This window comes from Pimephales promelas, chromosome 7, assembly GCF_988280905.1.
Source record: "Pimephales promelas chromosome 7, fPimPro1.hap1.1, whole genome shotgun sequence".
Taxonomy (NCBI): Eukaryota; Metazoa; Chordata; class Actinopteri; order Cypriniformes; family Leuciscidae; genus Pimephales; species Pimephales promelas.
In genome coordinates this window covers 7,602,950-7,629,318 of record NC_142775.1, presented here as the reverse complement: position 1 = coordinate 7,629,318, position 26,369 = coordinate 7,602,950, and the positions used below count along the sequence as shown (strand labels likewise).

Sequence of the window (26,369 nt, the reverse complement as noted above, 5' to 3'; positions counted from 1 at the left end):
TCCAGTCAATATTGAGAAGGCCAGAACTGATGGTTAAACGACTTTTATTGCTTTCCTTGTCATCAACTAACGTAAGAGCTGAGTAAAAACAAATAAACCATGCATTACCATCACATTTCGGACGTTTCACGGCTCATTACATTCGTTTCAATACGATAGCATTACCAAATTATACATTATACAAAAAACATTTCCAGTAGACTAGCTCAAATATGTTTTTCATAAACTCTACAAACCTTGTTCCCCAATTGACCGAAGCTAAACCTTGTAGTTTAAACTGTTTTTCCGTGAAACTTTTCAGACTTTCCTTTCGTCCTTTCCGCCGTTTGCCCGGTTCATTTACTTCACTTTACTTCCGGTTTCTTTGGTTATCAAAATAAAAGTCCGACACCATAATAATAAAACCTTATAGCATAGCTATAATTAAAATAGTACTTAAAGGACAACTCCGGCGCAAAATGAACCTTTGGTCTAATTGCACATTGTTACCTATTCAACCGTTATCTGAGATTTTTTTTCATGATTGCCGAATCTAAATAGTTTTATCTATTAAAACAGTTTAGCCTATAATGCTAGTATAACGCTAGTCTATAGGGCATAGAGTAATGACAAATAAAAATCGCTTTTTATTACCACTAACAAGGCTCAAAATAGCCCCACAGTAACACGGTAGCACAATAAGGATCCCTACATGCAAAACGAAGCATTGAGAACTTTGTCAGTGTCCATACAGTTTAATGAGAAGATATTTTATACACACAGTCAACTTCATGAATACAGGAAGAAGCCATCTTTAAAATATAGTCTCTACCAGTCGATCTACGAACGCTGATCCAAGTGCGCTGAACTGTGCAGAATCTTATATGGTCCATTGTTTCCGGAAGAAACACAAACACGAACCATTTTCTTCTCTTTAATATGTACATGTTGCCTACTGTTCGCGCTCACATTATCACTTTATTCACGCCTCACCAGCGCACTTGGATCGGCGTTCGTAGATCGACTGGTAGAGACTATTTTTCAAAGATGGCTTCTTCCTGTATTCGCAAAGTTGACTGTGTGTATAAAATATCTTCTTATTAAATGGTATGGACACTGACAAAGTTCTCAATGCTTCGGTTTGAATGTATGGATCCTTATTGTGCTACCGTGTTACTGTGGGGCTATTTTGAGCCTTGTTAGTGGTAATAAAAAGCGATTTTTATTTGTCATTACTCTATGCCCTATAGACTAGCGTTATACTAGCATTATAGGCTAAACTGTTTTTAGAGATAAAACTATTTACATTCGGCAATCATGAAAAAAAATCTCAGATAACGGTTGACTAGGTAACAATGTGTAATTAGACCAAAGGTTCATTTTGCGCCGGAGTTGTCCTTTAACTACTCGTTTGGCCTGCACTCCCACCAAATTATTTGCTGTCACACACATAAAGACACACATAATTTCTTCAAGTTACTTAACCAGAATACAGAAATAAATTTGTAAACGTGTTACAACTGTAACTCCAAACCTTCAATACACTTAAGCATTGTAAATTTACCTTTCACAATCTTCTAGTAACAGAACTAACTTATGTACTGGGCGTTCTACTACAGACATTTTGTTCACACGTTGACCCATTTTGGTAAGATTTCTGTCTGCAAAGCCTATTTTGACTTTTCTGACAAGACCATCTGTATCCTTTACAGTGTCCAAGATTCGTCCAAGTTTCCACTGTGATCGTGGTTGCATGTCATCCATGTCCATCACTATGTCATCTATTTGCATGATTCTTTTAGGCTTGTGCCATCTTTGTCTGACCATTATGTTCTGCAAGTACTCCCCTTTCCATCTGCTCCAAAATTGTTCGAGCAAGTACTGTACTTGACGCCATCGTTTTTGTGCATATAAGTCCTCCTTAACGAACTGTCCTGGGGGAGGCAGAGAAGTTGAGGTTTTCATTGTGACTAGATGATTTGGAGTTAATGGCTCCAAACTGTTTGGATCATTGAGACTGTCTGTTGTAAGGGGGCGGCTGTTTACTATGGCAGCTGCTTCATACAAGAAGGTTCTGAGGGAAGAGTCGGTGAGTCGACCTGGTGTGAGAGCCAATGTTGCATTAAGAACGTTCCTCACAGTCCGTATCTGTCGTTCCCATACTCCACCTGCGTGACTAGCATGAGGTGTGTTTAGGACAAAATCACATTGTTTTTCCGCAAGGAAGATTGTCAATTTGTCAGTGTCAATTTCACCTTGCGCTGCACTCAGTTCGTTTCTGGCCCCTACAAAATTAGTACTCTGATCGCATTTTATTTGTCTGACAGAGCTTCTTAGAGCGATGAAGCATCTAAGTCCATTTATAAAAGTGTCTGTTGATAGGTCTTCTAACATTTCGACATGAATTGCACGAGAATAAAAGCATGTAAAAAGGAGGCCATACCTTTTATACTCTTTCCTGGCTTGTTTGGTCAGAAACGGCCCAAAAACGTCCATACCACAGTATGTAAAAGGCGGTGAATGTTCAATTCTTTCTGTGGGTAAGTCTTTCATTTTTTTCCCTTCCACAGGTCTCCTTTGTTTCCGACAAAACACACACCAGTGAATGTAGGATGCAACCGTTTGACTCAACTTTGGGATCCAATAGCCATTGAATCGTATCTGATTCATTGTGAAGCCCTTTCCCTGATGATTGACCCTTTCGTGGCAGTGAGCAATTATCAGCTTTGCGACATGATGTTCTCTGGGAATGATTGTTGGATGTTTGAATGAGCTGGGAAGAGATGAGTGTGAGTTCCTCCCACCTTAAGCACATTGTCCTTGTCCAAGAAAACATCCAAGTTGTACATTTTGTTGTTCTTTGGAAGTTGTTTTTCCTTTGTTCAATGTCTCTATTTCGTTTTGATATGTTTGTCTTTGTAGGTCTTTGATTATCACCATTTCTGAGTTTTTTCTTTCCGTTACTGTTGTGAGAGTCTTTGATCGTCTGAGACGTGCGACTGCGCTGACTGCACGGGACCAGGAAGAGAACTTTGTGAGCCGGTCACAAAGGCTTGTGTTTTCAACCGTTTCTGTGTTCAGTGTCTGCACCTTTCTTACCTCTGGGTCTCCAACTTTAAGTGCAATGGTCTCTTTTGTTGGAAGTTGTATTTTCTTTTCCCAAAGGAAGTGAGGGCCCTTGAACCAATTGGATGAGAGCAGTTCATTTATAGATGTGCCTCTGGATGCCATGTCTGCGGGGTTTTCACTGGTAGGCACATAATACCATTGTTGCGGTGAGGTACTGTTGCGGATTTTCTGCACTCTATTAGCAACAAAAGTGTGAAACCTTCTCGCATCGTTGCTAATGTACCCCAGAGTGACCTTTGAGTCTGTCCAAAAGAACTCCTCAATATTGTCATAGAGCAGTTCCTCTCTTAGCGTGTTACTTACAGCGACTGATACGGCGGCTGCGGTAAGCTCTAACCTTGGGATCGTGTTGACCTTTGTTGGAGAGACGCGTGCTTTGCCCATGATGAAGGTACAGTGGACATCTTCCCTTTTGTTTATGAGTTTATGAACACTGTCCATATCCTGTGGTGCTTGCATCTGAAAAGTGGTGTATTTCTCTTTTTACCACTTCTCCAAAATCTGGAGGAGCATAACATCTGCTGATTTGCACGTTTTTTAGATTGTGCAGATCTCCTTTCCAGCCCTCCCACCGTGGCTTAAGATGTTCGGGTAGAGGATCGTCCCAGTATGTTCCTTGACGACACATTTCTTGAAGAATTTCCTTTCCTTTCAGCACATAGGGAGCAATGAAGCCAAGGGGGTCGTATATTGCTGCGACTGTGGACAAGATGCCACGTCTGGTTGGTGGTTGGTCCTTTAGTGTGGTGTTGAACGTAAAGCAATCCTTCGCCACATCCCAATAAATCCCAAATGCTCTTTCGGTCTGTGTTTCATTAAACGTCAAGTCCTTTGTTCTTGTATCTGTTGCATGCTCTGAAGCTGGAATGCTTTTTAAAACTTCAGAGTTGTTGGACACGAATTTGTGTAACCTTAGTCCACCCTTCGCACATAGTTCACGTGCTTCCTTTGCCAGTCGTACAGCATCCTTTACTGTCTCTGCGCTGGTAACTCCGTCGTCTACATAGAAGTCTCGTGCTACAAACCGTGAGCCAACTGGATATGCAGAACTGTTCTCTTTGGCTAAATGTTTAAGTCCATAGTTCGCACAGCCGGGCGATGAGATGGCGCCAAAGAGGTGTACTGTCATCCTGTACGCTTGTGGTCGGCTGTTCATATCTCCGTCTTTCCACCATAGAAAGCGCAAGTAGTCTCGATCATTCTCTTTGACTTGGAACTGGTGGAACATTTTTTCAATGTCGCACATGAGAGCTACTTGGTGCTGTCTGGAGCGCATAAGCACACCAGTTAGGTTGTTGATCATGTCAGGACCATTCAGTAAATGCTCATTAAGACAGGTGCCCTTGTGTTTCGCAGAGCAGTCGAAGACCACGCGCAACCTCTCAGGTTTCTTTGGATGATAGATACCGTGGTGCGGTATGTACCATGTCTCTCTGGGCAGTCCATTATCATCAGTCTTTTCAGCATCACCTCTTTTGATGATGTCGCGCATGTATTACATGTAATACCTTTTGTATTTCTCATCTTTCAGGAATTTGCGTTTGAGCTGGTTTAGCCGGGTTTCAGCGAGTTGTCTTATCTGGCATTTGTGGTCTTTCTTTAAATGGTAATGGCATTTCAAAATGTCCATTTTCAGTCTGCCTTATGCCATGCTCAAGTTTCTGAAGGAATACTAAGTCCTCTTGCGACACAGCCTTTTCATTCCCATCAGTCTCTTTGAAATCTCTCTCTAAAGCACATATACCTCTGCTTCTGCAGCTGCAGCTGCCGCTTCTTTCTTTATCTTTAAAATATGTAGCTGAGCCTGCATTTCAGCTTGTTGTTTCATTACTTCAGCTTCCTCTTCTGCATAGATCACCTGGGCTTGTACAGCCTCAGCTTTGGCTCGCGCTTTGAGAGCTGCTACGATTGCAGATGACCTCGTAGACTGCGTTGAAGAAGCAGAGCACAGGGATCTCGTTTCCAGTGCCTCCTCTTGAACTTTCAGCATGTGGCTCCCTGGCTGCTGTTGGCGATGCAGGTCTGATGGCTGCCACATGATGACTTAATGGCTGAAGTTAGCGTTTAAGGCGTTGTTTGCTGATAGAAGGCTTTTTACTATTCTGTCCTCACTAGACGTGTCACTTCTCTATCCAGCTAGACAGACAGTGAACAGGCAACTTGTTAGCTATATGAATCTTTTCTCTTTAAACTTTAACATTGTAAAACTGCAAACAAACATATTAAAATGTACATATTTAAAGTGCATATTTGACTAAACAGTATTTACTGTCTAAAAGAAGCACTTAGTTGAAACATTAAATCAACATATTAAGCATTAAACATTACATTGTGCATTTGGTAGTTATATTCGTAGTTTTAGGTAATACCGTGTAATCACGGAAACCAAATGAGTCTAATTAGCATAACAAAAGATCGCTAGCACGATGTGCAAACTAATGCTCACGTATTGCACAATCACTTTACATCACGAAAATGTCACCTTTTCATCAAAGCAGCTTCACAGTACCAATCAAAACATAATAACAATGTTCGTTTCTTAGTTGAAAAACATCCACGATTGGTAGAGCTGATCAAGAGTATTACTGATTGGTTTAATCAATTTGAATATCTCCAACTGAGCAAGCCAAAGGCAACAGTGTCAAGGAACCGAAAAACTCCATCAAGTAACCTAATGGGGTCCTAAAACTCCATCAGGTGACAATGCCTGACTGAACATACTGAAAATAACGATATTCTGGTCTATAACTCTTCCCCGAACATCCCGCTGTCCTGTAGTTTTCAGTCAGAACACGTTCACACAGCAGGATTTTGAATCGCCGACAGGCCCAGATATTTAGCATGATTGTCACTCATGGGAACGAGCACTGATTTACTTATGGTTTCGGGCATTTGTTGGCAAACTCCCAAAACCTGTCAGCGAATGAAAATTGTTCAGTGTGAACTCGGCGCAAGCGATTTAAAGCGTGACTCTTCAGCTCCTATAGTGTCTCCATTGTCTTCCTCGATGTCCGAACACATTGAACATTAAGAATGCAGAAAACTATTGGTCAATTGGCATATCGGTTGAAGCTTTACGTCCTATTGCAATCAATAATAGAAGTCTTCTAAATATTAAAACATGCACATATCTTCTTTGGAGTTCTCAGGACCAAAAAAAAAAAGAAATGTTTATCCAATCATTGCATTTGGATTCAGGCTTGGATTTATGCGTTTCCATGTCAACACTATCAAAGGCAAAATGAATCTACATCAGTCAGGTGGTAGAACTAGAGCTCTGTACATTGTTTACGTTCATTCTCACTGTAATGTTATGCATTTTGAGACATGAGGCAATTTAACACAGTCTTTCATCTCTTGACACATTGCAGACTCTGCTAGGCACGCTACCATGCTTTTTGAAGGAGGGTGAGATCTCATGCATAGATTCCAATGAGCCATTATGTGAGAAAACAGCCAAACGAATACTGACATAACGAAACAAAAAACAAATTCTTTGTTTTCCCACTTATAAAAAAAAAAAATAACGAAAAGAGGAAGTATCCATACCAGTGTGAGATTTATTTGGTGATATAGGAAACACACTATACATCCAATGGTTAAATCAGCACAGTTAACTGCATGCATAGTCACATTACTTATGGCCAGGACATTGGCCAGAAGGGTGACTTTGACAGTTTTCGGCACACACTGGAGGCTTTGCGGGTTCGGCATGCTTCACAGGAGGCCTTCCGGGTTCGGCCGCGGGCTTCACAGGAGGCCTTCCGGGTTCGGCCGCGGGCTTCACAGGAGGCCTTCCGGGTTCGGCCGCGGGCTTCACAGGAGGCCTTCCGGGTTCGGCCGCGGGCTTCACAGGAGGCCTTCCGGGTTCGGCCGCGGGCTTCACAGGAGGCCTTCCGGGTTCGGCCGCGGGCTTCACAGGAGGCCTTCCGGGTTCGGCCGCGGGCTTCACAGGAGGCCTTCCGGGTTCGGCCGCGGGCTTCACAGGAGGCCTTCCGGGTTCGGCCGCGGGCTTCACAGGAGGCCTTCCGGGTTCGGCCGCGGGCTTCACAGGAGGCCTTCCGGGTTCGGCCGCGGGCTTCACAGGAGGCCTTCCGGGTTCGGCCGCGGGCTTCACAGGAGGCCTTCCGGGTTCGGCCGCGGGCTTCACAGGAGGCCTTCCGGGTTCGGCCGCGGGCTTCACAGGAGGCCTTCCGGGTTCGGCCGCGGGCTTCACAGGAGGCCTTCCGGGTTCGGCCGCGGGCTTCACAGGAGGCCTTCCGGGTTCGGCCGCGGGCTTCACAGGAGGCCTTCCGGGTTCGGCTGCTGGGGGCTCGGGCAGTTCGTCGGAAGGCTCCGGTAGTTCGGAGGGCTCGGGCAGTTCGTCCGAAGTCTCGGGCTGCTCGTCGGAAGGCCTTGGAGGTTCGGCTACAGGCTTCACAGGAGGCCTTCCGGGTTCGGCTGCAGGCTTCACAGGAGGCCTTCCGGGTTCGGCTGCAGGCTTCACAGGAGGCCTTCCGGGTTCGGCTGCAGGCTTCACAGGAGGCCTTCCGGGTTCGGCTGCAGGCTTCACAGGAGGCCTTCCGGGTTCGGCTGCAGGCTTCACAGGAGGCCTTCCGGGTTCGGCTGCAGGCTTCACAGGAGGCCTTCCGGGTTCGGCTGCAGGGGGCTCGGGCAGTTCGTCGGAAGGCTCCGGTAGTTCGGAGGGCTCGGGCAGTTCGTCCGAAGGCTCGGGTTGCTCGTCGGAAGGCCTTGGAGGTTCGGCTACAGGCTTCACAGGAGGCCTTCCGGGTTTGACTGCAGGATTCACAGGAGGCCTTCCGGGTTTGACTGCAGGATTCACAGGAGGTCTTCCGGGTTCGACTGCAGGCTTCACAGGAGGCCGTCCGGGTTCGGCTGCAGGGGGCTCAGGCAGTTCGTCGGGAGGCTCCGGTAGTTCGGAGGGCTCGGGCAGTTCGTCCGAAGGCTCGGGTTCCTCGTCGGAAGGCCTTGGAGGTTCGGCTACAGGCTTCACAGGAGGCCTTCCGGGTTTGACTGCAGGATTCACAGGAGGCCTTCCGGGTTTGACTGCAGGATTCACAGGAGGTCTTCCGGGTTCGACTGCAGGCTTCACAGGAGGCCGTCCGGGTTCGGCTGCAGGGGGCTCGGGCAGTTCGTCGGAAGGCTCCGGTAGTTCGGAGGGCTCGGGCAGTTCGTCCGAAGGCTCGGGTTGCTCGTCGGAAGGCCTTGGAGGTTCGGCTACAGGCTTCACAGGAGGCCTTCCGGGTTTGACTGCAGGATTCACAGGAGGCCTTCCGGGTTTGACTGCAGGATTCACAGGAGGTCTTCCGGGTTCGACTGCAGGCTTCACAGGAGGCCTTCCGGGTTCAGCTGCAATGGGCTCGGGAAGTTCGTCGGAAGGCTCCGGTAGTTCGGAGGGCTCAGGCAGTTCGTCCGAAGGCTCGGGCTGCTCGTCGGAAGGCCTTGGTGGTTCGGCTACAGGCTTCACAGGAGGCCTTCCGGGTTCGGCAGCAGGCAGCTCATCGGAAGGCTCCGGCAACTCGTCGGAAGGCTCCGGTAATTCGTCGGAAGGCTCAGGCAGTTCGTCGGAGGGCTTCGGTGGTTCGGCTGCAGGCCTCACTGCAGGCTTCTGTGGTTCACCTGCAGGCTTCACTGGAGGCTTTGGCGGTTCGGCTACAGGCTTCACTGGATGGATACAGATGTTCATCTTTAGACTGTCCATTTAGCGGCATTCAGTCTCAGATACAGCACCAAACCCAAATAGCAAGTTTTACTCCTTAACTATTAATAATAAATAATGGTATTAAGAATTAATTTTGGAAAGCCATCCTGAGCTCAAAACCTTGCAATTGGCTGAACACTTTTTACATTGAGAACAATTAGTAATAAAACAAGACAAACTGAAATGAGGAAGTTGACCCAAACACAAATATAATAAATACCTGCAAATGGAGCCATGCACTGATGTCCACATCCATTGCTGCAGCATTTCTCATTGTTCGGACAGTCAGTGTCATAGTAACACAACTTGGCACACGTTCCTGCACCAAACTTTTTGCTTGGACACTCTCCTGGCTTTGCTGTTATAGAGACACATGACAGAGAAACCACAGAACTGAATACTGAATGTTTCATTCACTGTATGAAAAAAAAAAAGAAAAAGAAAAAAATCATAAGATGACTGTAGGAGGATTTACCGGAATATTCAGTCTGTAATCTAGGTTTCTTTGCAATTATTTGTGAAACCTACTAGCGATTTGAGAGAAAAAAAAAAATCTGTGGGTTTTTTTTTTTTTTGGAAGACGTATAGCATCCATTAACTAAAACTCACTGAAAACAGGCGGCACACACGAGCGCCCACAGTGAAATTGACAGCATTTGTGTCCTCCAGAGCAGTCTCGATCAGAAGTGCATCCTCGACGGGACGGCACGACAGTCAGCGTAGCCGGACACTGACCGGACACTACAGAAGAGGATTCAAGAGGATCATTAGGGGAGACCAGGAAGTGCCGTAATAGTTTGCTTCAGCATTTGCAAGTCACGAGTTTTGCAGTGAGTCTCAAACTTTATAATATTCACACATTAATCTGCTTCAATTCAAAGTGGCTTAGAAATCTACCATTTCTCACTAAAGCGCATTAATCGGTTTCAAAGATCGAGAGTGCGGTTGCAACCTACCCCACTATAGTAGAGTTAGTAATAGTGCAATGCTGACAGAAAACATGGTCATCAGTTAATATGTTGTATACAATTTAACTGGTGTACATCTTCAAAAATTACGCCATCCCCATGACCAGCCTCATTTCCTTTAGGCATTTCAATAGGCTTCTCAACAGAAAACAAAACAAATACAGACACGCACTAAAACATAACGTGGAGTTATCGGTTAAACTTAGCTCCCCATGTTATATTGTAGGATTTTGAATTTCTTAAAAAAATAAAATTTAGGCAAAAGTTAAACTCTGGGATAGTTTGGTAAGAATTTTGTAGCCACATAACTCTAATGTTCTTGTTTACAGTAAACAACAACGCCTATATTAGTGATTACGTGGGTTTTACTTGTACAATGAAAAACGCATTAAGACAGTTTGCATATTCACACTTTGCTTATCATTAAAACTAAACCAACATACAAAGTTGAACTTCCACTTGACTTTTACTGTATTTTCGTAAGCAGATACATCTAAAACCAAATTTTGTAAGGCGCTTTGTTTATGCACTTCTTCGGGCTCCGTAATGAAGCTAAAAGAACTTCTCACCTAAGACTCCAGCGTGTGTTGTACTCAAACAAGCAGACAAACACAATAAAACCACACTAAACAAAGCAGCACACTTGAGCTGTCATCCTCTCGACCTGCGATCTCACAATCAACTCTGCTGGAAGATGCACTGAATTAGTGAATCGGCAGAGGCGGACAGTGAGGTCCACAAAACTACAAAGGAAAACCCTGTTTCTGCATCAAAATACCCTCTGAGTCCCACAACAAACGCTATCAAAAGAGTTTAAAGCACTTTTTGAAAATGCGTTTTTAAAGATCAAATTGGAGTTCTGGGTAACTCCAACCCTAATGAAAATCACCTGTCTGTAGCTTTCCAATATAGCCCATTCTTGAAGACCTTGATTAGCTTGTTCAGGTGTGTTTGATTAGGGTTGGATGTCACAATAATAACCGTAGTTTGGAGATGATTGATTGTTTTTATGGCTATCAACGCCAAATGAATCTGCAGTGGTCAGGTGGTACAGCGATCACGTGGTACAAGCCGGAGTTCTACCACAACCTAGTTATGACTAAACTCCTAAACTCTCCAAGAAATTAATCTCTACTGGAGACTGGCATAACTCTGCATTGAACATCGTTATTAAACAAAATGATAGCCTGCAAGAAGATATTCGATACAGATTGTCTGCACGCTGATTTGCAGTGAAAAGCAGAAATAAAATAGATTATGCTGGAGTTAAGGGTTGAGGAGACGAGTGGAGCAAAGGTTGTGTGTTGTGCAAAGAGAGTTGGGGGTAAATACATTTTACACTGTGCTGCTGTTCAAGCAAATGTTTGTGCTTTCTGTTAAAATAGTCAAGTATATTTATATAGCGCTTTCCACAATATAGATTGCGTCAAATACAGCTTCACAGTACCAATCAAAACATAATAACAATGTTCGTTTCTTAGTTGAAAAACATCCACGTTTGGTAGAGCTGATTAAAGGTATCACTGATTGGTTGAATTAATTTGAATATCTCCAACCGAGCAAGCCAAAGGCAACAGTGGTAAGGAACCGAAAAACTCCATCCAGTGACCTTATGGTGTCCTAAAACTCCATCAGGTGACAATGCTTGATTGAACATACTGAAAATAACGATATTCTGGTCTATAACTCTTCCCCGAACATCCCGCTGTCCTGTAGTTTTCAGTCAGAACACGTTCACACAGCAGAATTTTGAATCGCCGACAGGCCCAGATATTGTCACTCATGTGAACGAGCACCGATTTACTTATGGTTTCAGGCATTTGTTGGTGATCTCCCAAAACCTGTCACCAAATGAAAATTGTTCAGTGTGAACTCGGCGCAAGCGATTTAAAGCGTGACTCTTCAGCTCCTATAGTGTCTCCATTGTCTTCCTCGATGTCCGAACACATTGAACATTAAGAATGCAGAAAACTATTGGTCAATTGACATATCGGTTGAAGCTTTACGTCCTATTGCAATCAATAATATAAGTCTTCTAAATATTAAAACATGCACATATCTTCTGTGGAGTTCTCAGGACCAAAAAAGAAGAAGAAATTTTTATCCAATCATTGCATTTGGATTCAGGCTTGGATTTATGTTTCTATGTCAACACTATCAAAGGCAAAATGAATCTGCATCAGTCAGGTGGTACAACTAGAGCACTGTACATTTTTTACGTCCATTCTCACTGTAATGTTATGCATTTTGAGACATGAGGCAATTTAACACAGTCTTTCATCTCGTGACGCATTGCAGACTCTGCTAGGCACGCTACCATGCATTTTGAAGGAGGGTGAGATTTCATGCATAGATTCCAATGAGCCATTATGTGAGAGAACAGCCAAACGAATACTGACATAACGAAACAAAAAACAAATTCTTTGTTTTCCCACTTATAAAAAAAAAAATAACGAAAAGAGGAAGTATCCATACCAGTGTGAGATTTATTTGGTGATATAGGAAACACACTATACATCCAATGGTTAAATCAGCACAGTTAACTGCATGCATAGTCACATTACTTATGGCCAGGACATTGGCCAGAAGGGTGACTTTGACAGTTTTCGGCACACACTGGAGGCTTTGCGGGTTCGGCATGCTTCACAGGAGGCCTTCCGGGTTCGGCTGCAGGCTTCACAGGAGGCCTTCCGGGTTCGGCTGCAGGCTTCACAGGAGGCCTTCCGGGTTCGGCTGCAGGCTTCACAGGAGGCCTTCCGGGTTCGGCTGCAGGCTTCACAGGAGGCCTTCCGGGTTCGGCTGCAGGCTTCACAAGAGGCCTTCCGGGTTCGGCTGCAGGGGGCTCGGGCAGTTCGTCAGAAGGCTCCGGTAGTTCGGAGGGCTCGGGCAGTTCGTCCGAAGGCTCGGGCTGCTCGTCGGAAGGCCTTGGTGGTTCGGCTACAGGCTTCACTGGAGGCTTTCCGGGTTCGGCTGCAGGCTTCACAGGAGGCCTTCCGGGTTCGGCTGCAGGCTTCATAGGAGGCCTTCCGGGTTCGGCTGCAGGCTTCACAGGAGGCCTTCCGTGTTCGGCTGCAGGCTTCACAGGAGGCCGTCCGGGCTCGGCTGCAGGCTTCACAGGAGGCCGTCCGGGTTCGGCTGCAGGCTTCACAGGAGGCCGTCCGGGTTCGGCTGCAGGCTTCACAGGAGGCCGTCCGGGTTCGGCTGCAGGCTTCACAGGAGGCCGTCCGGGTTCGGCTGCAGGGGGCTCGGGCAGTTCGTCAGAAGGCTCCGGTAGTTCGGAGGGCTCGGGCAGTTCGTCCGAAGGCTCGGGCTGCTCGTCGGAAGGCCTTGGTGGTTCGGCTACAGGCTTCACTGGAGGCTTTCCGGGTTCAGCTGCAGGCTTCACAGGAGGCCTTCCGGGTTCGGCAGCAGGCAGCTCATCGGAAGGCTCCGGTAATTCGTCGGAAGGCTCCGGTAGCTCGTCGGAAGGCTCGGGCAGTTCGTCGGAGGGCTTCGGTGGTTCGGCTGCAGGCCTCACTGGATGGATACAGATGTTCAACTTTAGACTGTCCATTGAGCGGCATTCAGTCTCAGATACAGCACCAAACCCAAATAGCAAGTTTTACTCCTTAACTATTAATAATAAATAATGGTATTAAGAATTAATTTTTGGAAAGCCATCCTGAGCTCGAAACCTTGCAATTGGCTGAACACTTTTTACATTGAGAACAATTAGTAATAAAACAAGACAAACTGAAATGAGTTAGTAACCCAAACACTAATATAATAAATACCTGCAAATGGAGCCATGCACTGATGTCCACATCCATTGCTGCAGCATTTCTCATTGTTCGGACAGTCACTGTCATAGTAACACAACTTGGCACACGTTCCTGCACCAAACTTTTTGCTTGGACATTCTCCTGGCTTTGCTGTTATAGAGACACATGACAGAGAAGCCACAGAACTGAATACTGAATGTTTCATTCACTGTATGAAAAAAAAAAAAAAAAAAAAAAAAAAAGTCATCATAAGATGACTGTAGGAGGATTTACCGGAATATTCAGTCTGTAATCTAGGTTTCTTTGCAATTATTTGTGAAACCTACTAGCGATTTGAGAGAAAAAAAAATCTGTTTTTTTTTTTTTTTGGAAGACGTATAGCATCCATTAATTAAAACTCACTGAAAACAGGCGGCACACACGAGCGCCCACAGTGAAATTGACAGCATTTGTGTCCTCCAGAGCAGTCTCGATCAGAAGTGCATCCTCGACGGGACGGCACGACAGTCAGCGTAGCCGGACACTGACCGGACACTACAGAAGAGGATTCAAGAGGATCATTAGGGGAGACCAGGAAGTGCCGTAATAGTTTGCTTCAGCATTTGCAAGTCAAGAGTTTTGCAGTGAGTCTTAAACTTTATAATATTCACACATTAATCTGCTTCAATTCAAAGTGGCTTAGAAATCTACCATTTCTCACTAAAGTGCATTAATCGGTTTCAAAGCTCGAGAGTGCGGTTGCAACCTACCCCACTATAGTAGTTTTAGTAATAGTGCAATGCTGACAGAAAACATGGTCATCAGTTAATATGTTGTATACAATTTAACTGGTGTACATCTTCAAAAATTACGCCATCCCCATGACCAGCCTCATTTCCTTTAGGCATTTCAATAGGCTTCTCAACAGAAAACAAAACAAATATAGACACGCACAAAAAAACATAACGTGGAGTTATCGGTTAAACTTCCCAGATAGCAAACTGACATTGAATCAACGTGGAAACGACGTCTCTCATGACATTGAAACAACGTTGATTTTGCTCATCGAATTAACGTTGAACCAACGTCAGACGCGGCATTCTTCAAAGCTAAATGAAAATCGAAAATTGGTTTGCTTTCATAACGTTGAAACAACGCGTTGATTTCAAGTTGATTTTCCGTTAGTTTTGAAAGAATGATGCGTCTGACGTTGGTTCAACGTTAATTCGATGAGCAAAACAACGTCAGATCAACGTTGTTTCGATGTCATATTTCCACGTTGATTCAATGTCAGTTTGCTATCTGGGTTAGCTCCCCATGTTATATTGTAGGATTATGAATTTCTTAAAACAATAAAATTTCAAGGCAAAAGTTAAACTCTGGGATAGTTTGGTAAGAATTTTGCAGCCACATAACTCTAATGTTCTTGTTTACAGTAAACAAAAACGCCTATATTAGTGATTACGTGGGTTTTACTTGTACAATGAAAAACGCATTAAGACAGTTTGCATATTCACACTTTGCTTATCATTAAAACTAAACCAACATACAAAGTTGAACTTCCACTTGACTTTTACTGTATTTTCGGAAGCAGATACGTCTAAAACCAAATTTTGTAAGGCGCTTTGTTTATGCACTTCTTCGGGCTCCGTAATGAAGCTAAAAGAACTTCTCACCTAAGACTCCAGCGTGTGTTGTACTCAAACAAGCAGACAAACACAATAAAACCACACTAAACAAGCAGCACACTTGAGCTGTCATCCTCTCGACCTGCGATCTCACAATCAACTCTGCTGGAAGATGCACTGAATTAGTGAATCGGCAGAGGCGGACAGTGAGGTCCACAAAACTACAAAGGAAAACCCTGTTTCTGCATCAAAATACCATCTGAGTCCCACAACAAACGCTATCAAAAGAGTTTAAAGCACTTTTTGAAAATGCGTTTTTAAAGATCAAATTGGAGTTCTGGGTAACTCCAACCCTAATGAAAATCACCTGTCTGTAGCTTTCCAATATAGCCCATTCTTGAAGACCTTGATTAGCTTGTTCAGGTGTGTTTGATTAGGGTTGGATGTCACAATAATGACCGTAGTTTGGAGATGATTGATTGTTTTTATGGCAACACTATCAACGCCAAATGAATCTGCAGTGGTCAGGTGGTACAGCGATCACGTGGTACAAGCCGGAGTTCTACCACAACCTAGTTATGACTAAACTCCTAAACTCTCCAAGAAATTAATCTCTACTGGAGACTGGCATAACTCTGCATTGAACATCGTTATTAAACAAAATGATAGCCTGCAAGAAGATATTCGATACAGATTGTCTGCACGCTGATTTGCAGTGAAAAGCAGAAATAAAATAGATTATGCTGGAGTTAAGGGTTGAGGAGACGAGTGGAGCAAAGGTTGTGTGTTGTGCAAAGAGAGTTGGGGGTAAATACATTTTACACTGTGCTGCTGTTCAAGCAAATGTTTGTGCTTTCTGTTAAAATAGTCAAGTATATTTATATAGCGCTTTCCACAATATAGATTGCGTCAAAGCAGCTTCACAGTACCAATCAAAACATAATAACAATGTTCGTTTCTTAGTTGAACAACATCCACGTTTGGTAGAGCTGATCAAAGGTATCACTGATTGGTTGACTTAATTTGAATATCTCCAACTGAGCAAGCCAAAGGCAACAGTGGTAAGGAACCGAAAAACTCCATCCAGTGACCTTATGGTGTCCTAAAACTCCATCAGGTGACAATGCTTGATTGAACATACTGAAAATAACGATATTCTGGTCTATAACTCTTCCCCGAACATCCCGCTGTCCTGTAGTTTTCAGTCAGAACACGTTCACACAGCAGGATTTTGAATCGCCGACAGGCCCAGATATTGTCACTCATGTGAACGAGCACCGATTTACTTATGGTTTCAGGCATTTGTTGGTGATCTCCCAAAACCTGTCACCAAATGAAAATTGTTCAGTGTGAACTCGGCGCAAGCGATTTAAAGCGTGACTCTTCAGCTCCTATAGTGTCTCCATTGTCTTCCTCGATGTCCGAACACATTGAACATTAAGAATGCAGAAAACTATTGGTCAATTGACATATCGGTTGAAGCTTTACGTCCTACTGCAATCAATAATATAAGTCTTCTAAATATTAAAACATGCACATATCTTCTGTGGAGTTCTCAGGACCAAAAAAAAAGAAGAAATGTTTATCCAATCATTGCATTTGGATTCAGGCTTGGATTTATGTTTCCATATCAACACTATCAAAGGCAAAATGAATCTGCATCAGTCAGGTGGTACAACTAGAGCACTGTACATTTTTTACGTTCATTCTCACTGTAATGTTATGCATTTTGAGACATGAGGCAATTTAACACAGTCTTTCATCTCGTGACGCATTGGAGACTCTGCTAGGCACGCTACCATGCATTTTGAAGGAGGGTGAGATTTCATGCATAGATTCTAATGAGCCATTATGTGAGAGAACAGCCAAACGAATACTGACATAACGAAACAAAACTAATTCTTTGTTTTCCCACTTATAAAAAAATAACGAAAAGAGGAAGTAGACATATCAGTGTGAGATTTATTTGGTGATAAAGGAAACACACTATACATCCAATGTTTAAATCAGCACAGTTAACTGCATGCATAGTCACATTACTTATGGCCAGGACATTGGCCAGAAGGGTGACTTTGACAGTTTTCGGCACACACTGGAGGCTTTGCGGGTTCGGCATGCTTCACAGGAGGCCTTCCGGGTTCGGCTGCAGGCTTCACAGGAGGCCTTCCGGGTTCGGCTGCAGGCTTCACAGGAGGCCTTCCGGGTTCGGCTGCAGGCTTCACAGGAGGCCTTCCGGGTTCGGCTGCAGGCTTCACAGGAGGCCTTCCGGGTTCGGCTGCAGGCTTCACAGGAGGCCTTCCGGGTTCGGCTGCAGGCTTCACAGGAGGCCTTCCGGGTTCGGCTGCAGGCTTCACAGGAGGCCTTCCGGGTTCGGCTGCAGGCTTCACAGGAGGCCTTCCGGGTTCGGCTGCAGGCTTCACAGGAGGCCTTCCGGGTTCGGCTGCAGGCTTCACAGGAGGCCTTCCGGGTTCGGCTGCAGGCTTCACAGGAGGCCGTCCGGGTTCGGCTGCAGGCTTCACAGGAGGCCGTCCGGGTTCGGCTGCAGGCTTCACAGGAGGCCGTCCGGGTTCGGCTGCAGGGGGCTCGGGCAGTTCGTCAGAAGGCTCCGGTAGTTCGGAGGTCTCGGGCAGTTCGTCCGAAGGCTCGGGCTGCTCGTCGGAAGGCCTTGGTGGTTCGGCTACAGGCTTCACTGGAGGCTTTCCGGGTTCGGCTGCAGGCTTCACAGGAGGCCTTCCGGGTTCGGCTGCAGGCTTCACAGGAGGCCTTCCGGGTTCGGCTGCAGGCTTCACAGGAGGACGTCCGGGTTTGGCTGCAGGCTTCACAGGAGGCCGTCCGGGTTCGGCTGCAGGCTTCACAGGAGGCCGTCCGGGTTCGGCTGCAGGCTTCACAGGAGGCCGTCCGGGTTCGGCTGCAGGGGGCTCGGGCAGTTCGTCAGAAGGCTCCGGTAGTTCGGAGGGCTCGGGCAGTTCGTCCGAAGGCTCGGGCTGCTCGTCGGAAGGCCTTGGTGGTTCGGCTACAGGCTTCACTGGAGGCCTTCCGGGTTCGGCAGCAGGCAGCTCATCGGAAGGCTCCGGTAACTCGTCGGAAGACTCCGGTAATTCGTCGGAAGGCTCCGGTAGCTCGTCGGAAGGCTCGGGCAGTTCGTCGGAGGGCTTCGGTGGTTCGGCTGCAGGCCTCACTGGATGGATACAGATGTTCAACTTTAGACTGTCCATTGAGCGGCATTCAGTCTCAGATACAGCACCAAACCCAAATAGCAAGTTTTACTCCTTAACTATTAATAATAAATAATGGTGTTAAGAATTAATTTTTGGAAAGCCATCCTGAGCTCAAAACCTTGCAATTGGCTGAACACTTTTTACATTGAGAACAATTAGTAATAAAACAAGACAAACTGAAATGAGTTAGTAACCCAAACACTAATATAATAAATACCTGCAAATGGAGCCATGCACTGATGTCCACATCCATTGCTGCAGCATTTCTCATTGTTCGGACAGTCACTGTCATAGTAACACAACTTGGCACACGTTCCTGCACCAAACTTTTTGCTTGGACATTCTCCTGGCTTTGCTGTTATAGAGACACATGACAGAGAAGCCACAGAACTGAATACTGAATGTTTCATTCACTGTATGAAAAAAAAAAAAAAAAAAAAGTCATCATAAGATGACTGTAAGAGGATTTACCGGAATATTCAGTCTGTAATCTAGGTTTCTTTGCAATTATTTGTGAAACCTACTAGCGATTTGAGAGAAAAAAAAAATCTGTTTTTTTTTTTTTTTGGAAGACGTATAGCATCCATTAATTAAAACTCACTGAAAACAGGCGGCACACACGAGCGCCCACAGTGAAATTGACAGCATTTGTGTCCTCCAGAGCAGTCTCGATCAGAAGTGCATCCTCGACGGGACGGCACGACAGTCAGCGTAGCCGGACACTGACCGGACACTACAGAAGAGGATTCAAGAGGATCATTAGGGGAGACCAGGAAGTGCCGTAATAGTTTGCTTCAGCATTTGCAAGTCACGAGTTTTGCAGTGAGTCTCAAACTTTGAATTGAAGCAGATTAATGTGTGAATATTATAAAGTGGCTTAGAAATCTACCATTTCTCACTAAAGTGCATTAATCGGTTTCAAAGATCGAGAGTGCGGTTGCAACCTACCCCACTATAGTAGAGTTAGTAATAGTGCAATGCTGACAGAAAACATGGTCATCAGTTAATATGTTGTATACAATTTAACTGGTGTACATCTTCAAAAATTACGCCATCCCCATGACCAGCCTCATTTCCTTTAGGCATTTCAATAGGCTTCTCAACAGAAAACAAAACAAATATAGACACGCACAAAAAAACATAACGTGGAGTTATCGGTTAAACTTCCCAGATAGCAAACTGACATTGAATCAACGTGGAAACGACGTCTCTCATGACATTGAAACAACGTTGATTTTGCGCATCGAATTAACGTTGAACCAACGTCAGACGCGGCATTCTTCAAAGCTAAATGAAAATCGAAAATTGGTTTGCTTTCATAACGTTGAAACAACGCGTTGATTTCAAGTTGATTTTCCGTTAGTTTTGAAAGAATGATGCGTCTGACGTTGGTTCAACGTTAATTCGATGAGCAAAACAACGTCAGATCAACGTTGTTTCGATGTCATATTTCCACGTTGATTCAATGTCAGTTTGCTATCTGGGATAGCTCCCCATGTTATATTGTAGGATTATGAATTTCTTAAAACAATAAAATTTCAAGGCAAAAGTTAAACTCTGGGATAGTTTGGTAAGAATTTTGTAGCCACATAACTCTAATGTTCTTGTTTACAGTAAACAAAAACGCCTATATTAGTGATTACGTGGGTTTTACTTGTACAATGAAAAACGCATTAAGACAGTTTGCATATTCACACTTTGCTTATCATTAAAACTAAACCAACATACAAAGTTGAACTTCCACTTGACTTTTACTGTATTTTCGTAAGCAGATACGTCTAAAACCAAATTTTGTAAGGCGCTTTGTTTATGCACTTCTTCGGGCTCCGTAATGAAGCTAAAAGAACTTCTCACCTAAGACTCCAGCGTGTGTTGTACTCAAACAAGCAGACAAACACAATAAAACCACACTAAACAAGCAGCACACTTGAGCTGTCATCCTCTCGACCTGCGATCTCACAATCAACTCTGCTGGAAGATGCACTGAATTAGTGAATCGGCAGAGGCGGACAGTGAGGTCCACAAAACTACAAAGGAAAACCCTGTTTCTGCATCAAAATACCATCTGAGTCCCACAACAAACGCTATCAAAAGAGTTTAAAGCACTTTTTGAAAATGCGTTTTTAAAGATCAAATTGGAGTTCTGGGTAACTCCAACCCTAATGAAAATCACCTGTCTGTAGCTTTCCAATATAGCCCATTCTTGAAGACCTTGATTAGCTTGTTCAGGTGTGTTTGATTAGGGTTGGATGTCACAATAATAACCGTAGTTTGGAGATGATTGATTGTTTTTATGGCAACACTATCAACGCCAAATGAATCTGCAGTGGTCAGGTGGTACAGCGATCACGTGGTACAAGCCGGAGTTCTACCACAACCTAGTTATGACTAAACTCCTAAACTCTCCAAGAAATTAATCTCTACTGGAGACTGGCATAACTCTGCATTGAACATCGTTATTAAACAAAATGATAGCCTGCAAGAAGATATTCGATACAGATTGTCTGCACGCTGATTTGCAGTGAAAAGCAGAAATAAAATAGATTATGCTGGAGTTAAGGGTTGAGGAGACGAGTGGAGCAAAGGTTGTGTGTTGTGCAAAGAGAGTTGGGGGTAAATACATTTTACACTGTGCTGCTGTTCAAGCAAATGTTTGTGCTTTCTGTTAAAATAGTCAAGTATATTTATATAGCGCTTTCCACAATATAGATTGCGTCAAAGCAGCTTCACAGTACCAATCAAAACATAATAACAATGTTCGTTTCTTAGTTGAACAACATCCACGTTTGGTAGAGCTGATCAAAGGTATCACTGATTGGTTGAATTAATTTGAATATCTCCAACTGAGCAAGCCAAAGGCAACAGTGGTAAGGAACCGAAAAACTCCATCCAGTGACCTTATGGTGTCCTAAAACTCCATCAGGTGACAATGCTTGATTGAACATACTGAAAATAACGATATTCTGGTCTATAACTCTTCCCCAAACATCCCGCTGTCCTGTAGTTTTCAGTCAGAACACGTTCACACAGCAGGATTTTGAATCGCCGACAGGCCCAGATATTGTCACTCATGTGAACGAGCACCGATTTACTTATGGTTTCAGGCATTTGTTGGTGATCTCCCAAAACCTGTCACCAAATGAAAATTGTTCAGTGTGAACTCGGCGCAAGCGATTTAAAGCGTGACTCTTCAGCTCCTATAGTGTCTCCATTGTCTTCCTCGATGTCCGAACACATTGAACATTAAGAATGCAGAAAACTATTGGTCAATTGACATATCGGTTGAAGCTTTACGTCCTACTGCAATCAATAATATAAGTCTTCTAAATATTAAAACATGCACATATCTTCTGTGGAGTTCTCAGGACCAAAAAAAAAAAAGAAGAAATGTTTATCCAATCATTGCATTTGGATTCAGGCTTGGATTTATGTTTCCATATCAACACTATCAAAGGCAAAATGAATCTGCATCAGTCAGGTGGTACAACTAGAGCACTGTACATTTTTTACGTTCATTCTCACTGTAATGTTATGCATTTTGAGACATGAGGCAATTTAACACAGTCTTTCATCTCGTGACGCATTGGAGACTCTGCTAGGCACGCTACCATGCATTTTGAAGGAGGGTGAGATTTCATGCATAGATTCTAATGAGCCATTATGTGAGAACAGCCTAACGAATACTGACATAACGAAACAAAAAACTAATTCTTTGTTTTCCCACTTATAAAAAAATAACGAAAAGAGGAAGTAGACATATCAGTGTGAGATTTATTTGGTGATAAAGGAAACACACTATACATCCAATGTTTAAATCAGCACAGTTAACTGCATGCATAGTCACATTACTTATGGCCAGGACATTGGCCAGAAGGGTGACTTTGACAGTTTTCGGCACACACTGGAGGCTTTGCGGGTTCGGCATGCTTCACAGGAGGCCTTCCGGGTTCGGCTGCAGGCTTCACAGGAGGCCTTCCGGGTTCGGCTGCAGGCTTCACAGGAGGCCTTCCGGGTTCGGCTGCAGGCTTCACAGGAGGCCTTCCGGGTTCGGCTGCAGGCTTCACAGGAGGCCTTCCGGGTTCGGCTGCAGGCTTCACAGGAGGCCTTCCGGGTTCGGCTGCAGGCTTCACAGGAGGCCTTCCGGGTTCGGCTGCAGGCTTCACAGGAGGCCTTCCGGGTTCGGCTGCAGGCTTCACAGGAGGCCTTCCGGGTTCGGCTGCAGGCTTCACAGGAGGCCTTCCGGGTTCGGCTGCAGGCTTCACAGGAGGCCTTCCGGGTTCGGCTGCAGGCTTCACAGGAGGCCTTCCGGGTTCGGCTGCAGGCTTCACAGGAGGCCTTCCGGGTTCGGCTGCAGGCTTCACAGGAGGCCGTCCGGGTTCGGCTGCAGGCTTCACAGGAGGCCGTCCGGGTTCGGCTGCAGGCTTCACAGGAGGCCGTCCGGGTTCGGCTGCAGGGGGCTCGGGCAGTTCGTCAGAAGGCTCCGGTAGTTCGGAGGTCTCGGGCAGTTCGTCCGAAGGCTCGGGCTGCTCGTCGGAAGGCCTTGGTGGTTCGGCTACAGGCTTCACTGGAGGCTTTCCGGGTTCGGCTGCAGGCTTCACAGGAGGCCTTCCGGGTTCGGCTGCAGGCTTCACAGGAGGCCTTCCGGGTTCGGCTGCAGGCTTCACAGGAGGACGTCCGGGTTTGGCTGCAGGCTTCACAGGAGGCCTTCCGGGTTCGGCTGCAGGCTTCACAGGAGGCCTTCCGGGTTCGGCTGCAGGCTTCACAGGAGGCCTTCCGGGTTCGGCTGCAGGCTTCACAGGAGGCCGTCCGGGTTCGGCTGCAGGCTTCACAGGAGGCCGTCCGGGTTCGGCTGCAGGCTTCACAGGAGGCCGTCCGGGTTCGGCTGCAGGCTTCACAGGAGGCCGTCCGGGTTCGGCTGCAGGGGGCTCGGGCAGTTCGTCAGAAGGCTCCGGTAGTTCGGAGGTCTCGGGCAGTTCGTCCGAAGGCTCGGGCTGCTCGTCGGAAGGCCTTGGTGGTTCGGCTACAGGCTTCACTGGAGGCTTTCCGGGTTCGGCTGCAGGCTTCACAGGAGGCCTTCCGGGTTCGGCTGCAGGCTTCACAGGAGACCTTCCGGGTTCGGCTGCAGGCTTCACAGGAGGACGTCCGGGTTTGGCTGCAGGCTTCACAGGAGGCCGTCCGGGTTCGGCTGCAGGCTTCACAGGAGGCCGTCCGGGTTCGGCTGCAGGCTTCACAGGAGGCCGTCCGGGTTCGGCTGCAGGGGGCTCGGGCAGTTCGTCAGAAGGCTCCGGTAGTTCGGAGGGCTCGGGCAGTTCGTCCGAAGGCTCGGGCTGCTCGTCGGAAGGCCTTGGTGGTTCGGCTACAGGCTTCACTGGAGGCCTTCCGGGTTCGGCAGCAGGCAGCTCATCGGAAGGCTCCGGTAACTCGTCGGAAGACTCCGGTAATTCGTCGGAAGGCTCCGGTAGCTCGTCGGAAGGCTCGGGCAGTTCGTCGGAGGGCTTCGGTGGTTCGGCTGCAGGCCTCACTGGATGGATACAGATGTTCAACTTTAGACTGTCCATTGAGCGGCATTCAGTCTCAGATACAGCACCAAACCCAAATAGCAAGTTTTACTCCTTAACTATTAATAATAAATAATGGTGTTAAGAATTAATTTTTGGAAAGCCATCCTGAGCTCAAAACCTTGCAATTGGCTGAACACTTTTTACATTGAGAACAATTAGTAATAAAACAAGACAAACTGAAATGAGTTAGTAACCCAAACACTAATATAATAAATACCTGCAAATGGAGCCATGCACTGATGTCCACATCCATTGCTGCAGCATTTCTCATTGTTCGGACAGTCACTGTCATAGTAACACAACTTGGCACACGTTCCTGCACCAAACTTTTTGCTTGGACATTCTCCTGGCTTTGCTGTTATAGAGACACATGACAGAGAAGCCACAGAACTGAATACTGAATGTTTCATTCACTGTATGAAAAAAAAAAAAAAAAAAAAGTCATCATAAGATGACTGTAAGAGGATTTACCGGAATATTCAGTCTGTAATCTAGGTTTCTTTGCAATTATTTGTGAAACCTACTAGCGATTTGAGAGAAAAAAAAATCTGTTTTTTTTTTTTTTTTGGAAGACGTATAGCATCCATTAATTAAAACTCACTGAAAACAGGCGGCACACACGAGCGCCCACAGTGAAATTGACAGCATTTGTGTCCTCCAGAGCAGTCTCGATCAGAAGTGCATCCTCGACGGGACGGCACGACAGTCAGCGTAGCCGGACACTGACCGGACACTACAGAAGAGGATTCAAGAGGATCATTAGGGGAGACCAGGAAGTGCCGTAATAGTTTGCTTCAGCATTTGCAAGTCACGAGTTTTGCAGTGAGTCTCAAACTTTGAATTGAAGCAGATTAATGTGTGAATATTATAAAGTGGCTTAGAAATCTACCATTTCTCACTAAAGTGCATTAATCGGTTTCAAAGATCGAGAGTGCGGTTGCAACCTACCCCACTATAGTAGAGTTAGTAATAGTGCAATGCTGACAGAAAACATGGTCATCAGTTAATATGTTGTATACAATTTAACTGGTGTACATCTTCAAAAATTACGCCATCCCCATGACCAGCCTCATTTCCTTTAGGCATTTCAATAGGCTTCTCAACAGAAAACAAAACAAATATAGACACGCACAAAAAAACATAACGTGGAGTTATCGGTTAAACTTCCCAGATAGCAAACTGACATTGAATCAACGTGGAAACGACGTCTCTCATGACATTGAAACAACATTGATTTTGCGCATCGAATTAACGTTGAACCAACGTCAGACGCGGCATTCTTCAAAGCTAAATGAAAATCGAAAATTGGTTTGCTTTCATAACGTTGAAACAACGCGTTGATTTCAAGTTGATTTTCCGTTAGTTTTGAAAGAATGATGCGTCTGACGTTGGTTCAACGTTAATTCGATGAGCAAAACAACGTCAGATCAACGTTGTTTCGATGTCATATTTCCACGTTGATTCAATGTCAGTTTGCTATCTGGGATAGCTCCCCATGTTATATTGTAGGATTATGAATTTCTTAAAACAATAAAATTTCAAGGCAAAAGTTAAACTCTGGGATAGTTTGGTAAGAATTTTGTAGCCACATAACTCTAATGTTCTTGTTTACAGTAAACAAAAACGCCTATATTAGTGATTACGTGGGTTTTACTTGTACAATGAAAAACGCATTAAGACAGTTTGCATATTCACACTTTGCTTATCATTAAAACTAAACCAACATACAAAGTTGAACTTCCACTTGACTTTTACTGTATTTTCGTAAGCAGATACGTCTAAAACCAAATTTTGTAAGGCGCTTTGTTTATGCACTTCTTCGGGCTCCGTAATGAAGCTAAAAGAACTTCTCACCTAAGACTCCAGCGTGTGTTGTACTCAAACAAGCAGACAAACACAATAAAACCACACTAAACAAGCAGCACACTTGAGCTGTCATCCTCTCGACCTGCGATCTCACAATCAACTCTGCTGGAAGATGCACTGAATTAGTGAATCGGCAGAGGCGGACAGTGAGGTCCACAAAACTACAAAGGAAAACCCTGTTTCTGCATCAAAATACCATCTGAGTCCCACAACAAACGCTATCAAAAGAGTTTAAAGCACTTTTTGAAAATGCGTTTTTAAAGATCAAATTGGAGTTCTGGGTAACTCCAACCCTAATGAAAATCACCTGTCTGTAGCTTTCCAATATAGCCCATTCTTGAAGACCTTGATTAGCTTGTTCAGGTGTGTTTGATTAGGGTTGGATGTCACAATAATAACCGTAGTTTGGAGATGATTGATTGTTTTTATGGCAACACTATCAACGCCAAATGAATCTGCAGTGGTCAGGTGGTACAGCGATCACGTGGTACAAGCCGGAGTTCTACCACAACCTAGTTATGACTAAACTCCTAAACTCTCCAAGAAATTAATCTCTACTGGAGACTGGCATAACTCTGC

General features: G+C 45.1%; 3 protein-coding genes across 4 annotated transcripts; all 3 read right to left on the bottom strand.

The window, feature by feature from the left end:
• Positions 1 to 6,648: 6,648 nt before the first annotated feature.
• On the bottom strand, positions 6,649 to 15,489 carry LOC148978268 (uncharacterized). Of its 2 annotated transcripts, none has more exons than XM_089133004.1 (4): positions 15,194 to 15,489; positions 13,941 to 14,072; positions 13,551 to 13,688; positions 6,649 to 8,706 (listed from the first exon to the last, which is right to left on the bottom strand). In XM_089133004.1, the coding sequence occupies exons 1-4, from the start codon at positions 15,276 to 15,278 to the stop codon at positions 6,743 to 6,745; spliced, it is 2,319 nt and encodes a 772-aa protein (XP_088989130.1). In that variant the 5' UTR covers positions 15,279 to 15,489; the 3' UTR covers positions 6,649 to 6,742. The 2 variants fall into 2 exon arrangements, with proteins under 2 accessions (XP_088989130.1, XP_088989131.1); XM_089133005.1 differs by lacking the exons at positions 13,551 to 13,688; positions 13,941 to 14,072; positions 15,194 to 15,489 and adding exons at positions 9,030 to 9,167; positions 9,419 to 9,550; positions 10,347 to 10,649 and having other exon boundaries at positions 6,649 to 8,772.
• A 1,598-nt stretch (positions 15,490 to 17,087) lies between these two features.
• LOC148978267 (uncharacterized) lies at positions 17,088 to 20,542 on the bottom strand. The gene is made up of 4 exons (XM_089133009.1): positions 20,218 to 20,542; positions 18,965 to 19,096; positions 18,581 to 18,718; positions 17,088 to 18,323 (listed from the first exon to the last, which is right to left on the bottom strand). Exons 1-4 carry the CDS (start codon positions 20,300 to 20,302, stop codon positions 17,182 to 17,184), a joined length of 1,497 nt encoding a protein of 498 aa, XP_088989135.1. The 5' UTR covers positions 20,303 to 20,542; the 3' UTR covers positions 17,088 to 17,181.
• A 1,572-nt stretch (positions 20,543 to 22,114) lies between these two features.
• Positions 22,115 to 26,103, bottom strand: LOC148978266 (uncharacterized). The gene is made up of 4 exons (XM_089133006.1): positions 25,779 to 26,103; positions 24,526 to 24,657; positions 24,142 to 24,279; positions 22,115 to 23,884 (listed from the first exon to the last, which is right to left on the bottom strand). The coding sequence occupies exons 1-4, from the start codon at positions 25,861 to 25,863 to the stop codon at positions 22,209 to 22,211; spliced, it is 2,031 nt and encodes a 676-aa protein (XP_088989132.1). The 5' UTR covers positions 25,864 to 26,103; the 3' UTR covers positions 22,115 to 22,208.
• Positions 26,104 to 26,369: the final 266 nt, after the last annotated feature.

Coding starts and splice junctions, on each gene's coding strand:
- LOC148978268 (XM_089133004.1), bottom strand. CDS start 15,278: ATGACAGCTCAAGTGTGCTGCTTGTTTAGTGTGGTTTTATTGTGTTTG. Junction 14,073..15,193: donor AACACACGCTGGAGTCTTAG/GTGAGAAGTTCT, acceptor CCTCTTCTGTAG/TGTCCGGTCAGTGTCCGGCT. Junction 8,707..13,550: donor GTGCATGGCTCCATTTGCAG/GTATTTATTATA, acceptor AGAAGCCTGCAG/TGAGGCCTGCAGCCGAACCA.
- LOC148978267 (XM_089133009.1), bottom strand. CDS start 20,302: ATGACAGCTCAAGTGTGCTGCTTGTTTAGTGTGGTTTTATTGTGTTTG. Junction 19,097..20,217: donor AACACACGCTGGAGTCTTAG/GTGAGAAGTTCT, acceptor CCTCTTCTGTAG/TGTCCGGTCAGTGTCCGGCT. Junction 18,719..18,964: donor GTGTGTGCCGCCTGTTTTCA/GTGAGTTTTAAT, acceptor TCTCTATAACAG/CAAAGCCAGGAGAATGTCCA.
- LOC148978266 (XM_089133006.1), bottom strand. CDS start 25,863: ATGACAGCTCAAGTGTGCTGCTTGTTTAGTGTGGTTTTATTGTGTTTG. Junction 24,658..25,778: donor AACACACGCTGGAGTCTTAG/GTGAGAAGTTCT, acceptor CCTCTTCTGTAG/TGTCCGGTCAGTGTCCGGCT. Junction 24,280..24,525: donor GTGTGTGCCGCCTGTTTTCA/GTGAGTTTTAAT, acceptor TCTCTATAACAG/CAAAGCCAGGAGAATGTCCA.